Source organism: Mixophyes fleayi, chromosome 3 (assembly GCF_038048845.1).
Source record: "Mixophyes fleayi isolate aMixFle1 chromosome 3, aMixFle1.hap1, whole genome shotgun sequence".
Taxonomy (NCBI): domain Eukaryota; kingdom Metazoa; phylum Chordata; class Amphibia; order Anura; family Limnodynastidae; genus Mixophyes; species Mixophyes fleayi.
Genome location: NC_134404.1, coordinates 118,073,998 through 118,088,037, shown reverse-complemented (window position 1 = coordinate 118,088,037; position 14,040 = coordinate 118,073,998). Strand labels below are relative to the sequence as shown.

The following is a 14,040-nucleotide window of genomic DNA, read 5'->3' as shown; positions in this document are numbered from 1 at the left end:
GATTCGCGCTCTCAATTACACCCGGCTGCATGGGTCCCTGTACCTCAGCATCACAGGAGTGCGCACTGAAATCCGCGATGTTGCAGTTCCGTAGTGACACTTTACACGCACAGCTGTGATTCCTAATTGAATATGCCCCTGTATTTGGTAAAACAAAATAAAGAAAAATAGGAAAAAACCCCACTAAACTTTGTACTGAGGATTGTGCTTGACTCTACTAAAATGCGACTATATGGTGCTCTCAACCTTATCACTCTCACTGTCAGTATAATTTTAAAATGGCTGAATAGATGCTAAAGTGTTGTGTAATTTGGGTTACTGCTCTCTAGATTTAAATATGCTTTGCTCTATAGTCTGACTGTGTTGAGCAAGCTACTGTAACTGGAATGTGGGCACAAGTTACTCTCTAGCTCACTGATAAGGTTGCTGGGCAACCAGAAGAAAAGAGCATTGCAAAACATTACAATTCAAAATAGATGGAAGGACGTGTCATTGACAGTTTTAGGTGGGCGGTATTTGAATAGCTCATGGAATAGACCATTCAGGCTATCATATTCCTCCTTCCAACTGAAGAACCGAATACAAATATGTTTTATCAAATGTATTCTGATCTCTATATGTATTTAATGTTCATATGTAATTATAATAAAAAAAAAAACATTGTTTTATTTAAGATATTTGCTAAGCATTATAACTTAATTTATGTGATTCTCTGTTTATTAAATACCCCACAAAATGGCTGATTTAATAAATACATGATATCTGGCCATAAGTACTGTTTTGTCATCACACACTGTATCCATTTTTAAATTTTTGTTGTCACGTTTTGCAACTCCTGCATTGTACAGTTTCACCAGTGGCACCAGGTTTTTCTTGAGAATGTTTTAAATGACCGATTAAGACACTACTACTAAAGTCAACCTTCCACATTTTAGTTTAGTGTTGCCCAGCCTGTAACTTGGCCATAACAATGTCCAGAATAATAAGGTACTTTAGTCTTCCAAATTACAAACGTGAGGAGCAGGTGCTTGAGAATGCAAGATATCTAAATTAATGAAACCAAACCTCTCTGTTGTAAGCGGGATGTTGCTCACTCTATATTCCTTTAACAAAGAAAATCATGGCTATACTTTAAAATGTCTGGCTTTACTATAAACACTTTCCTCTGCAAAATGTATTAAAACATCTAAATGTAAAAATTACACTAATAACACTCTTGATTACATTTCAAAAATTAATACCTTGCAAAAAAAAGGATTTCATGTCTCAAGTCATGAGCACACTCAATAAAATTGCTAAAGTAATCATATATATATATCTATGTAGACCACCACCTTATGTGTTAAGGAAAATACTGTAAAATTCCTTACGGTTATAAAAAATCCACTTAAATTCTTTCCAGGTACCTTTAGCCAGAGGTAACAATGGGTCAAGCCTAACAGTTGCCAAGGATTAGAAACAATTTGTCTCCAGAATGCTGTAGTTGTCCCCTAATTTTCCGTTAGAATGGAGAATATAGGTCCAATATAATGTACATTATATTTGTAAAAAAAAACAAAAGGTTCCAGCAACTGTCAGAATTGCTACAATGCATTGTGAAAAGTACTTAAAGGGGCAGATTCAATTAGCTTTGAGGTGCGGCTGGACATCGCCTCAATGGACCGATACAGAGCTGCAGCTGAACAGGTTGTTGCTTATTAATGAGGTTATAATTAAAACTTTTAGTTTCCATTTTACATTTAATTATGTGAGTTATGTAGAGGGTATGAGAAGAAATACAAAGTACATGGCAATTATAAAAAATACATATAATTCATCATAATCATTTATTTATATAGCGCCACTAATTCCACAGCCCTGTACAGAGAACTCATTCACATCAGTCCATGCCCCATAGGAGCTTACAGTCTAAATTCCCTAACCTATAGTTGAAACGTAACATTTTTTAATTGACATTAATTGTCTACATGTAATAGACTGTATTACTTAAATATGTTGTTTGCTATCCCCCACATATTTTCAGGATCAACAGCATATGGTTCTGAGATTACGGTTCTGTGACTGAAAGCAAAGATAAAAAAGCAATTCGTTCAGGACATGTATTACTTTCCACTAAACAGGCAGTCTATGAAATCCAGCTCTAAGGGTAGTCCATTGGATGGATAAAAATCTTTCTTCCATATTTATCAAAATTGAAAAGTAACAATGCTTTAGCCAATCTGTCATGGTGAAGAAAATAAGCCCAACATGTGTTAGAGGATGTACCCCCTTTTCCATAAGATTTAATATTTGGTGATTTCATTCTGTAATTAGCAAAAATTGCTGTTTCTACCATTTAAATTTTTGGGTCAAAACTTGTTAATTGAAGTTGAATATTTAATGTGGGATAAGTCTGCCTATATTTTGATACAGGCCACAACAGTTTTCCCCTCAGAGGTTGGTAAAGTAATGCTTCGGGGTCAAGAGGCTCTTTCATGCATTTTTAATGCTAGTACTACACGTGTGAATGGGTCTGATACCTGAAACCACAATCTGCTAGCGTTATACTAGCACTGCATTGCATTCCATTTTTCAGAATACATCTTGTTTTATTGTGGGACCACATCAGAAATGAATACAATGCAAGTAACAGAATGTTAAAGCCGTTTCACATATTTAACGAGCCAAAGATTTTGCATTCATTGACAAATAAGATTTTATTGATAAATAAGACATACTCGCATAACTTGGGCAGCAGCAAAGAAAGTTTTTCTTTTTTCCCTACAGGCAACTAAAGTTTGTAATCTTTTTTTATGTAATGTCTTTTTATTTTTTTGTTTTGTATTTATTTATATTTTTTTACTTTTATTTCCTTTTTAATACAGGACTTGGATTTAGCATAGCTGGAGGTGTAGGGAACCAACACATCCCTGGTGACAATAGTATTTATGTTACTAAAATCATTGAGGGTGGTGCAGCACACAAAGATGGCAAGCTTCAAATTGGGGACAAACTTCTAGCAGTAAGTACTGCATGTATTACCATATTTAAAATCAAATAAGAATTTGTGGTTTTGGCTTTATTAAAAACAAGAATTTTATTTGATTAACTGGTTCATTGGCCTAAGCATTCATAGCCACTGGAGTTCATTACTTGTACACTAGTAAAACGCATGTAAATGGGTCTGACACTAGAAATCATTTTTTCTAATGTTGCCACATCCACTCCTATTTTTACAAGAGTGACATTGTGTTCTGTCTTTCAAAACAAAGGGGAAAAAAGAGTCTAAAACAGAAGTGAGTAGTGGGGCAACAGAATGGTGGGGTTTGGTTAGTTAGTATAATGTAAGAACAGCTCTGCTCGGTTGTGGGGACTTTTGCACCTTATGCTTGTACAAACCTGCAACATTCAGGGAACCAAGGGGAGTATATATGTACTGCAGCTGAGCCCAACTCAGTTTGTGGTCCACCAGCAGACCACAGAGGGCTTTCAACTCCATGTATATCGACATAATATTGTAATGGATACAATAGAAATGTGTGTGTGTGTGTGTTCTGGTAAGCTGTTAAACACCTTTTTGCCAGCTTGGATCTAATATCGCTGACATGCCAAGCACTGTTAGATCCAAGTAACACTGGACCGATCTATATATAGGCAGGAAGGGGAGATCTTAGACAGTCCTTCTGTAGGGACAATGAATACAGGATGACATTACTTTCCTTCTACTGGTGTGGAAGCCTCCACATTGAGCTCTAAATAATGCTGACTGTGGACACTGTATGCTGAGTATGATGAGGTTTAACAACCAGGAACTGAAAAATTCAGTTTACTTCTATGTAGCAAAGAGTTGGATTGGTTGCTGAATTATCAAGCAGCTGTTTGTTAAAATCACCTTCAAAATAAATGTGCAGATGACGGTCCCAGAGCAGGCTAAGCAGCCAACAAGTGTTTGAAATCTCAGAAAGTTGCAGTACAGTATTAGGCTCTCTGGCTATGTGGTCCCAGCTGTGACCGATTTTACACCAGTATTTCTGAATTTCAGTCCTGGTGCAATTCGCCGCAGCTTATGTTTTGAGAACTTTTGTCTGTGGAAACAGAATATTTACTCAACCATGCAAGCAGACCAAGTCATCTGTGTATGATTAAAGAAATCCTGCAAACATGAGCTGTTGGGTTTGTTTTAGATGCTTTTTTTTTTTTTTTTCAATAGACAGTGGAAGGATATAATCGGAAATTAGAGCAGCTCTACAAGTTATGTTTTTCCCCAATGTCCTTGCCTACCCCACTAATAGACCCACAAAGATCCCATTCCTTGCTCCCCCCTCCCGTACAGATGTAAGATCTATTTACAGTCAGTGAATACGGTTTATTGCACCCTTAACTTTAGGCTGCCAATTAGAAGTTGAACAGCAGTATTTAACTCCTTTTTTCTGCTCATCCCATCTTGTTTTTCAAAGCATAATTGTTGTGCAGTATAGACATTTATCTGTCTGAGCTGAGATTCATGTACACATGAAACATATTTCATGAACAATTGCAATGCTTACTGAATAATTGATTGCATTATAATGAGGATGTTTCATCCTAAAGGCAGATTTTTTATTTTTTTGCCATAGGCATGACAGACTGACTAGGATTTTAGGTGTCCGTGAGAGGGAGAATGAATTTTGAAACTTGCATTAAAGTTACTACTTCATATTCTAATGGCATGGGGATATTTTTGTGTGGTAAAACTATTGCCTTACTTTTGTATTTATTTTTGAGTAATTATGTAACCTTAAGTTGGCACCTTAGTGTATGCTAAATAATTTAAGTGTGCAATTTTGCTGTGGGGCTGGGAAGTCTTCACTACTAGTCTGTTGTAAAGAAATGTTTTTTTCCCATTACGCCAACTCTAATTTAATTTATATTCAAGTTCATTAAGATTAATTCTGATTAAAGGATCCCGCGCAGTTAACCCTCTGTGATGGACAGGTTTCTTGATTAGTGTTTCAGACTGTGTAAGCTTCTCATGTTATGCACATAGCACATAAGGAGGATGTCTAAGAGGCTGCATAATAGCAAATTGCCCTTTAAAAAAAAAAAAGACAAATGAGCAATATGAAGAACCTTCCTACCGTTCATATTTTCTGTTTTTAAAATTGTAATTATGCAACGGGCAGTGAAAGCTAATGTTTACTATAGGTATGAAGTAAAAGCTCTAACACTTCCCTTGATATCCTGTGAGTTCTACAGCACTTTAATTTTTTTTTAGTACCAAGTCATTTTCATCAACTGAGACCACCAAGTCCATCATGACGAGGTTTCAGAACCCTGATTGATTGCAGTCTTACTTTTGTGTTACGGTCACCACACTAGAGTAGTCTCTTGTACATAAAACTTCTCATTTTTAACCCCCCCCAGCTCAGACAAAGCCTCATCACTGTCCTCTTCCTCCTTTTTCTGAATAAATTACTATACAGACTGCATCAAAACAATTATCTTGTCATCTTTCTTATGACCTCCTCTCACGAACACGGCTAGTTTTACATGGACTGTCAAGTGATCAACAGGTTATTTATATTTAATGATAATGATGTGCATTTCAGCTTTTAAAATACCAAAGTGTTGTCCAGGCCTGCCGTGTAAGCCGGAAAATGAAGTGATTAAGATGCATTTTTAACTACAGATTGCATAATTTTTGTAAATGCTATAATTCAGGAGAAAGCTATGGTCAAACCATTGTCTTCATCTTAACTATTCCATTTGTTGGAATTCTCACTTCTCCATTCAGTTATCCCCACACATATGAGTGTTTTGTACTTCAGCTCAATTCCTTCTTGCATTAAAACCATTTACTGATTAGTGTCCTCTTTCTAACCTAAGCACAGCAGATTGAGCTGAAATAACAGTTGTAGCAGGCATCATTGACACATGTAGAGAACAGACTGTTCACATGATTTGTTTATAGCAAATGCACAACGGAACATGATGGTAATAAAACTGCATGTCACTTGTCCTTCATCCATTTGTATGCAGCCTGCCAGTAGGGATCAATGATATAATTTGTTTATAAGTTAAAACATTTTTACAGATTTGTCAATATTTTATCTTACCATTTTAAGAATAACCCCTTGGTGGGCACTGCCGTATATCACAAATAGACTAATCGCAACAATCTGTTACATGCAAACTGTTTAAATTCTTGTCCGTTAAAGACGGAACGTCCTTGTCCTTATTCTCATTTTTAAGAGTACTTTGTAACGATTCGGATAAAGATTTGCGTACATGCTTAAGAAATGAATGGGTGGTTCTGAAACAGTGGCTATGGAGAACATAAATTGAACCTCTTTAATGCACAAAGCAAAAGACGAACATCAAAAGATCCACAGAAATCTGGAGTTGGAGGCTTGTCTCAATCTTTATCGAAATTCACCCTTTATCAATACACCCTAGTCTACCCAAAATTCTCCAGAGATCTTAAGGCTTGATGGATAAATTGCTATAGTACATCTGCTGTTTCTCCTTGAGATACAGGTGCACCTTTATCACTTCAGTGAAAAGTAAGAATGAGGCTTGTTCCCTTTTCACTCCTTCAGCGTTTTTAAGGCAGTTGGCGAGATCAGCTCGTTCCATTGTCTTCTAGATCTTTCTGAAGTTGAGTGCATTTTCCACTATAGCCATGCAGTACTCCATCATTATTCAGCATTCCACAATCCTCAAAATTTTTGCAAGCCATGGCCACCCTTCAGTGCCTGTGATTAAGTCTTGAATGTACTGATTTCGTAGCCAGGTGCAAGCTTCACTGCATTTGCCACATGCAAAAAGTTTGATGGAATGATAAAGCCTTCCATTTTTTCCCAAATGGATAACTCTTCTGACATTTAACAGGAGGAGAAGAGAAAAAAGAAAGGATAAGGGATCAACAAAATTGCACCGACATCACTTGTCTCAAAATATCTCCCAACTCGACACATCTGTTCTGCACAAGATCTGCGTCTCTTCCACTCTCATCACTTCCTTCCATTCTCGGTTGCAGGATTTTTTTCGGGTTGCACCCACATTATGGAATTCCCTCCCTCGCACTACAAGACTTTCCTCTGGTCTTCAAACCTTCAAGTGTTCTCAAAAAAAGCCACCTCTTCAGACAAGCTTATAATATTTCTCTACCACCCTTTTAATCTCCCTAGGTTACCCTATAACCACCCTCTACACAGCCAACAACCCTCTGACCAACATACTAGTGTGACTGAGCATACAGCCCACTAAATACTTTAATATTTGCATTCTAGCTGGACAGATATTCAATGTGGTCTAGCACTTACCCTTGTTAATCAAACTATTGTACCATAGATTGCAAGCTTGCAAGTAGGGCCCTCTTACCTCTATGTATGTATTACCCAGTATTGTTTTATTACTGTTTGTTCCCAATTGTAAAGCGCTATGGAATCTGCTGGTGCTATATAAATAAATGATGAAAGGGAGAGTAAAAGGGAATTGGAAAGGAGGAGAAGGGGTAGGGTAAGGGGTTAGGAGGAATTGAAGTGTGTGAGCACAGAGGCATTGTTCAAACCAGCAGTGGTTGAGCAACCCTTAAAGGTTTCAAATAATTTCAAGCTACTAAGTAGTTGATACAGAGCACATCAACCATTTTAAAGCGCTGGTGTGAGATTATAGTGAGAGCCGGGGAGGGGGTTGGTGGAAGGAGGGATGGAGTGGGTTAGATGGGAATGTTAGGAGAATAAAGGTTCGGGGAGCATCCGGGTGAGATCCCGCTACATAAGAAATTCCAGGGGGTAAATGTATTATACTCCGATTTTTTTCAACTCGCCGATTTCCGTTGAGTTGAAAAAAATCGGAGTATAATACATTTACCCCCAGGTCTATTTGTGGTGTTGAAGCCATCAATAGCATGAAAGGTGAGCAATTAGGTATGTGCAGCAAAATGATGTCTATTATTTCTCCATTAGTTCAAACATACAATAGAAATGTCCATGAAGTTAACTTACATATGTGCTTACCTCAAACATTCTTTTTATCCTTTTTGCCCTAGGTGAATTTGGTGTGCTTGGAAGAAGTTAGTCATGAAGAAGCTGTGACTGCTCTGAAAAATACTTCAGATTTCGTTTATCTCAAAGTAGCAAAACCTACCACTATGTTCATGAATGACAGTTATGCTCCACCAGATATCACCAACTGTAAGTCACAAGTATATTTAAGAAGCTATGCTATGAGTTGTAGAGATGCCTGCCTATTGTTTGCCAGTAAAAAACACATTAAGCTACTGAATGTTATGAAACAATCATTTGCCTTCATGTTTACTGTTTAACCAATTGCTTTCTAACGGACTATATAAGTCCTGTTGCGCAGCCTAAACATTACTTTTACATTGGAGATGTCGTGGAATCCTAGTCACATCGTCTAAGATGGGTTCACTAGATAGATCACTGATTTACTGGTAGTTGGAACTGCTTTTAGCATTTGACCCCTTTAATAAGTCATCTAACATAGTGGAGGGCAGGCGAGGCAAAGGTTGAATGCCAGTAAGGTCATTCATCATCCACTTCCTTGGTCTTCTGCTGGCTGTCTCTAACCCCAATCCAGCACTTCTCTCAAGCTCCACTGCATCGAGAGACTCTGGCAGTGAGGAAAGGCAGAAATAAAATATATATATATATTTACATTTACAGGCGTCTTCATTCCAGGAAGACGTCTATTATAAACTTCTGCCTATTCACAATAAGCGCTAAATTAAGAGGTTCAGGTCATAGTGATTGAAAAGTATGTTTCAGTGCCAAACATATCTTGCAGTGCAGGGTTCTCTATTCTATTTTCTATCTGACCAGAGTGACTACATATGTAGTATCTGAAATTGCTAAGTACGTAAATGCCACATTTATGCTAAGTTTATAAAACTACTAAATATACACTATATGGACAAAAAAAGAATGTGGACACTTGACCATTACACCAACGTGGACTGTAGTGACTTTGTATTCAAATACATGTACTTTATTATGGAGTTGGTCCCCTTTTGCAGCAATAACAGCTTACACACTTCTTGGAAGGTTTTCCACAAGATGTTGGAGTGTTTCTTTGGGAATTTGTGCCCAATCATTCTGTAGAGCATTTATAAGGTCAGGAACTACTGTTGGACGAGGAAGCCTGGCTGGCAATTTCCGTTCCACACCGAACTCATCAAACCATGTCTTTGTAGTCATTGCTTTGTGCACTGGGGCACAGTCATGTTGGAATAGAAAATGGTCTTCCCCAAAGTGTTGCCACAAAGCTGGAAGGATAGCATTGTCCAAAATGACTTGGTATGCTGAAGCATTAAGATTGCCCTTCACTGGAGATAAGGGGCTTGGCCCAAACTCTGAAAAACAGCCCGAAACCTGGATCTCTCCTCCACCAGACTTCACAGTTGGCATAGTGACTCGCCCATCTGACTGCCAAAGTGTGATTTGTCACTCCATAAAACACGTTACCACCGCTCCACAGTCCAGTGTCTGTGTACTTTTTATCACTCTTTTTTTAGAGGTTTCTGAGATGAATGTTTTCAAAATTTTAGGTTTTTTTTTAAAGAGAAATTCTTTGCAACTGTTTCTAATTTTGTAGAAATTTGCGTCAAGTTTTGTAAAAATAGACATAGGGGGCAATTCAATTAGAAGCCATCTTTATTTTTACTTGCCATCACAGTAATGTACAGTGGACTTTGCTGTTTTCTAGTTCACAGTTAATTCAATTGTAAAAAGCACTTCAGGCAGGATTACTGAGGGGTGAAAAAAAATCCCACCTATAGACATTAACAAATATTTATGGCAAGTTGCCAAAAGAAACATGAGATCTGTGGCATATCTGACACCTCTTGTTAATCCAAAGTAATTTGCCTTGTATATGGTAGCAAATATACACATAGGTTTGCTTTCAATTACTAATAATCATTATTCTAAAATAAACATTCTAGATGTATATTTTCTTGTATATTTTGAAGGTTGCTAAGATATGCAGCTCAGTTTAGAAGCTCAACATATGATAAAAATAAATTACAGACACACTTTAAAAAGCTTAGACGTTGTTGCGCATAACACAAGAGCACATGCAGGAGAGCTTACAATCATATATTGAGGAGGAAAAGTATGATGATTGGGAATGAGTAAAGCGGATGTTAAAGGAAGCTGAAGGCTGCTGTGTGGGTTCTTGCGGAGTCCTATGAACTGGTCTGTGTATATTGGAAGTTTGCTGGTAAATGACTCTGCATCTCAAAAAAACCTTCAGTTTGTCATACCAGAATTAAAACCTGTGTACTGGCAGAACAAGCTCCACTTTTTTTTAACTTCATCACATGACTTACGATAAATCCATACTTTGCAGTAGGATACTCCATTAGCAAGATTGCTGCAACTTCTAATTAAATAGCAAACAAAATGCAACTCGACACAATCCGCATATCAATTAACTGTTTGCAAGGATAGCACGCCACAAAACCTTGTAGTTAAAAGTAATGACCATGCACACACTGCAATTTAATACTAGCGTAAAATAGTCATGCAACTAATTTGCACTGAATTAAAAAACATTAGATATATTTAGTATACATAATTATAGATTATATAAAAACATACACTACAAACATCTACTAATCTTTAAAAACTCCCATCTGATTCATGTATTAAACATACTCCAACATGCCTACCCCACATATTACACATCTCACACAGTATTATGCTTTAAAGGGTAATGCCATGTACACAAGCTGCATTTGGGCAGGGACTGATGTGACTGAGTTCTCTGTACAGCGCTGCAGAATAAGTGGCGCTATATAAAAGGTGGTGGTGATGTACACATTTTTAGGGAAGGGCTTATTAGTTGTTCTGACCATTTTACAGATAAAAATTACACATTGTAAAAACTTCATCGCCTTACGAGGTATGAGCAAAAATGTGTGGGGCAATTTTAACAGTATTTATCACAGATTCTGGAATTGAATGGCTTTTTATCTGCACTTGTGTTAAGTTTACACCTAAAACATTGCATGATGTAAAAATGAATAATTCACTTCTAATTGAGACTTATATTGAATTAGATTTTTTACTTTCATCAGGAGACTGATAAAGACTAGTTATTAACTTTACTGACCACAAGTAGTTCTATGGGGCGTATTCAATTGTCGGCGGGATCGCCAAAAATCCCACAGCGGAAAAACGAATACATGGAATACGGTAATTTGTAGCTGGATTTCAGCTTGCGGCTCAGGGAGCTGCAAGCTGAAATCCAGCGAGTAAATTACCGTATTACATGTTTTTCCGCGGACGATTACCGTAATATCGGTAATCGTGCGCGGACCGCGGGATTTTCAGCAATCCCGCCGACAATTGAATACTCCCCTATGGATAAAGCTTCATCTCGATAGCCCCTTTATTGAAAGCCAGTTAAGGTTTTTGCTTGTGTTTGAAAAGACTCGACTATACTAGTTTCTCAGAATATGTAGAAGTTGCCATTTAGGGATTTTAATTTCCCATGACTGATTATTAACAGCTTTTATGATTAAAATAATTGTTCTTTGCTTTCTGTTTGAAAGAGATATATAGAAGATGTTGGTGAGTTTGATTGTACTCATTGGTGTTCAGGTGATGAAGAAAATGATCAGCTGAATTCAGGTCCCCTTCCCAAACCAAAAAATTAGTGTATAAATTGGCATATACAGTGCCAACGGCGGTACCAATTGGAGTTGAAAGTGAATAAATTATGTTTCAAAATAGAAAATAAATTAAAGATTTACTCAAACTATTAACAATATTGATACTTTTTCTTTAATGAACATTTTTGCAGAGTGGCTCAATGTCACATGTAAGAAGGATATGTATATTTCCATGTAGTAGTGTTAAACAAATTTTAAAAATGAGGAGTGTCTTATATGTACGAGCTGACACACAATGTGAGTTTGCAACAAGGAGTCTACAAATGCTGACAGATTAGTGGTAAGAGACCTGAAATATCAGGCTTCCCAGGAGGTGACACTAGTGATTTGTGCAGTTTAGGGTGGTAATAAAAAGTGGGGATAATGGAGTAAAGTGTATATAAAAAGTGTTGGATTTTATTTTGAATTTTTTTTTCTCCCTTCTGTCGGCCAGAGACCAATTTTCATCTATTTGATATTGTATAGTGGGCATGGAAGATAATTAAGTATACAGTTTTTAGAATCCTTTAGTTGCCTCTAAGCCACTGTAAACTTTTTTTTTTTAAAAAAAATTTTTGTATCAGTATTACTATACCGACATCTATTTTTTTTATATTTTTTTTTCTGCGGGTTTAAGGATTATAGTCAGCAAACAATTGATTTCCTTACATTTGCAGGCTGTTTAGATTGCTTTTGATATTAGCAATTGACATATATGCACTTTTGTAGTAAAATGGGTAGAATACTGGTTTAAACTTTAACGGTTCCTAAAGGTACTGTTTATGGAAAATGATATGAAAATATATGGTGTTATATGTTATGTGGATTATGTCCACATATCAATATTTATATAGCACCAGCAAATTCTGTAGTGGTGTACAATTGGTAACACACACAGTAATAAAACAATACTGGGTAATACAGACAAAGAGGTAACAGGGCCCTGCTTAGAATCTATAGGACAGTGGGAGTCTGATACATGGCTCAAGTTCCACACATTGCATACTGGTCCAGCCAGAATGCACAGTTAAAGCTTGCCTAGTAGTGGGCCATATGATCCAGTCACACAAGGACACACAAACAAGGAAACTGCAGATATGTGTTAATACAGAAGACCAGTTAATTGCACATCGAAACACGTAAATATGAGATGTTAAGTGAATTATATTTTGATGAACTCCCAACTGAGAGACAAAATGTCCCCGTTGGCATCCAGGAGAATTCTGAAAAGGTATGTTAACTGGACTACAGTCAGGATAACTGACGGTGTCCCCCATATTGCCAGCGCTAATAAATTGGTTTGAATGGCTAATTTACAATCTATCCTCTGTTAGACCGAGGTTCTCAATCTTCTTGTCATGTACCCCCATAAATGTATGTCCAGTACACCCTATATAAAACAATTAGAATCTGTTACTGGTATTTAGTACACACAGAAACATCTTTGATGCATTGGAGATGGGGCTACAATACAGGGCAAGCCTGCCTCCTGTGCAATGGCTGCGGGTACAGAATAGGGCTTCCACCAGTTCTGGTTTACCACAGATGTGACTGACATACACTATATGGACAAAAGTATTCGGACGCTTGATCATTACACCAGCAGGGACTGTAATAACATTGTATTCAAATACCTATACTTTAATATGGAATTGGCCCCCTTTTGCAGAGATAACAACTTCCACTCTACTTGGAAGGCTTTCCCCAAGATGTTTGAGTGTTTCTGTGGGAATTTGTGCCCATTCATTCTGTAGAGCATTTGAGGTCAGGCACTGCTGTTGGGCGAGAGAGTCTGGCTGGCAATCTCCGTTTCCGTTCATCCTAAAGGTGTTCCATGGGGTTGAGGTCAGGGCTTAGTGCAGGCCAGTCATTTTCTTCCACGCCAAACTCATCAAACCATGTCTTTGTGCCCAAATGCACAAAGCAAGGACTACAGTCATGTTGTAAATGAAAAGAGCATTCCCCAAACTGTTGCCACAAAGTTGGAAGCATAGCATTGTCCAAAACTACTTTGTATGCTGAAGCATTAAGATTACCCTTCACTGGAGACAAGGGACCTAGCCAAAACAGCCCCATGCCATTATCTCTCCTCCACCAAACTTAATAGTTGGCATAATGCAGTCAGATAGGTAACGTTCTCCTGGCATCCTCCTAACCAAGACTCTCCCATCTGACTGCCAAACAGAAAAGCGTGATTCGCCACTCCACAGAACACGTTTTCACTGCTCCACAGTCCAGTGTCGGTGTGCTTTACACCACTCTATCTGATGCTTAACATTGGTCTTTGTGATGTGAGACTTGCATATAGCTGCTCAGCCATGAAACCCATTCCATAAGCTCCCACCACACAGTTTTTGTGCTTACAATGATGCCAGTGGAAGTTTGGAACTCTTCAGCTATGG

At 37.6% G+C, this 14,040-nt stretch overlaps 1 protein-coding gene across 1 annotated transcript in view; it reads left to right on the top strand.

Moving 5' to 3' along the window:
• The window catches only part of DLG1 (discs large MAGUK scaffold protein 1), a 150,511-nt gene that overhangs the window by 89,049 nt on the left and 47,422 nt on the right, over positions 1–14,040 (top strand). The window contains 2 exon segments of the mRNA XM_075202242.1: positions 2,865–3,001; positions 8,012–8,156. Of these exon segments, the coding sequence (XP_075058343.1) occupies positions 2,865–3,001; positions 8,012–8,156 (282 nt within the window).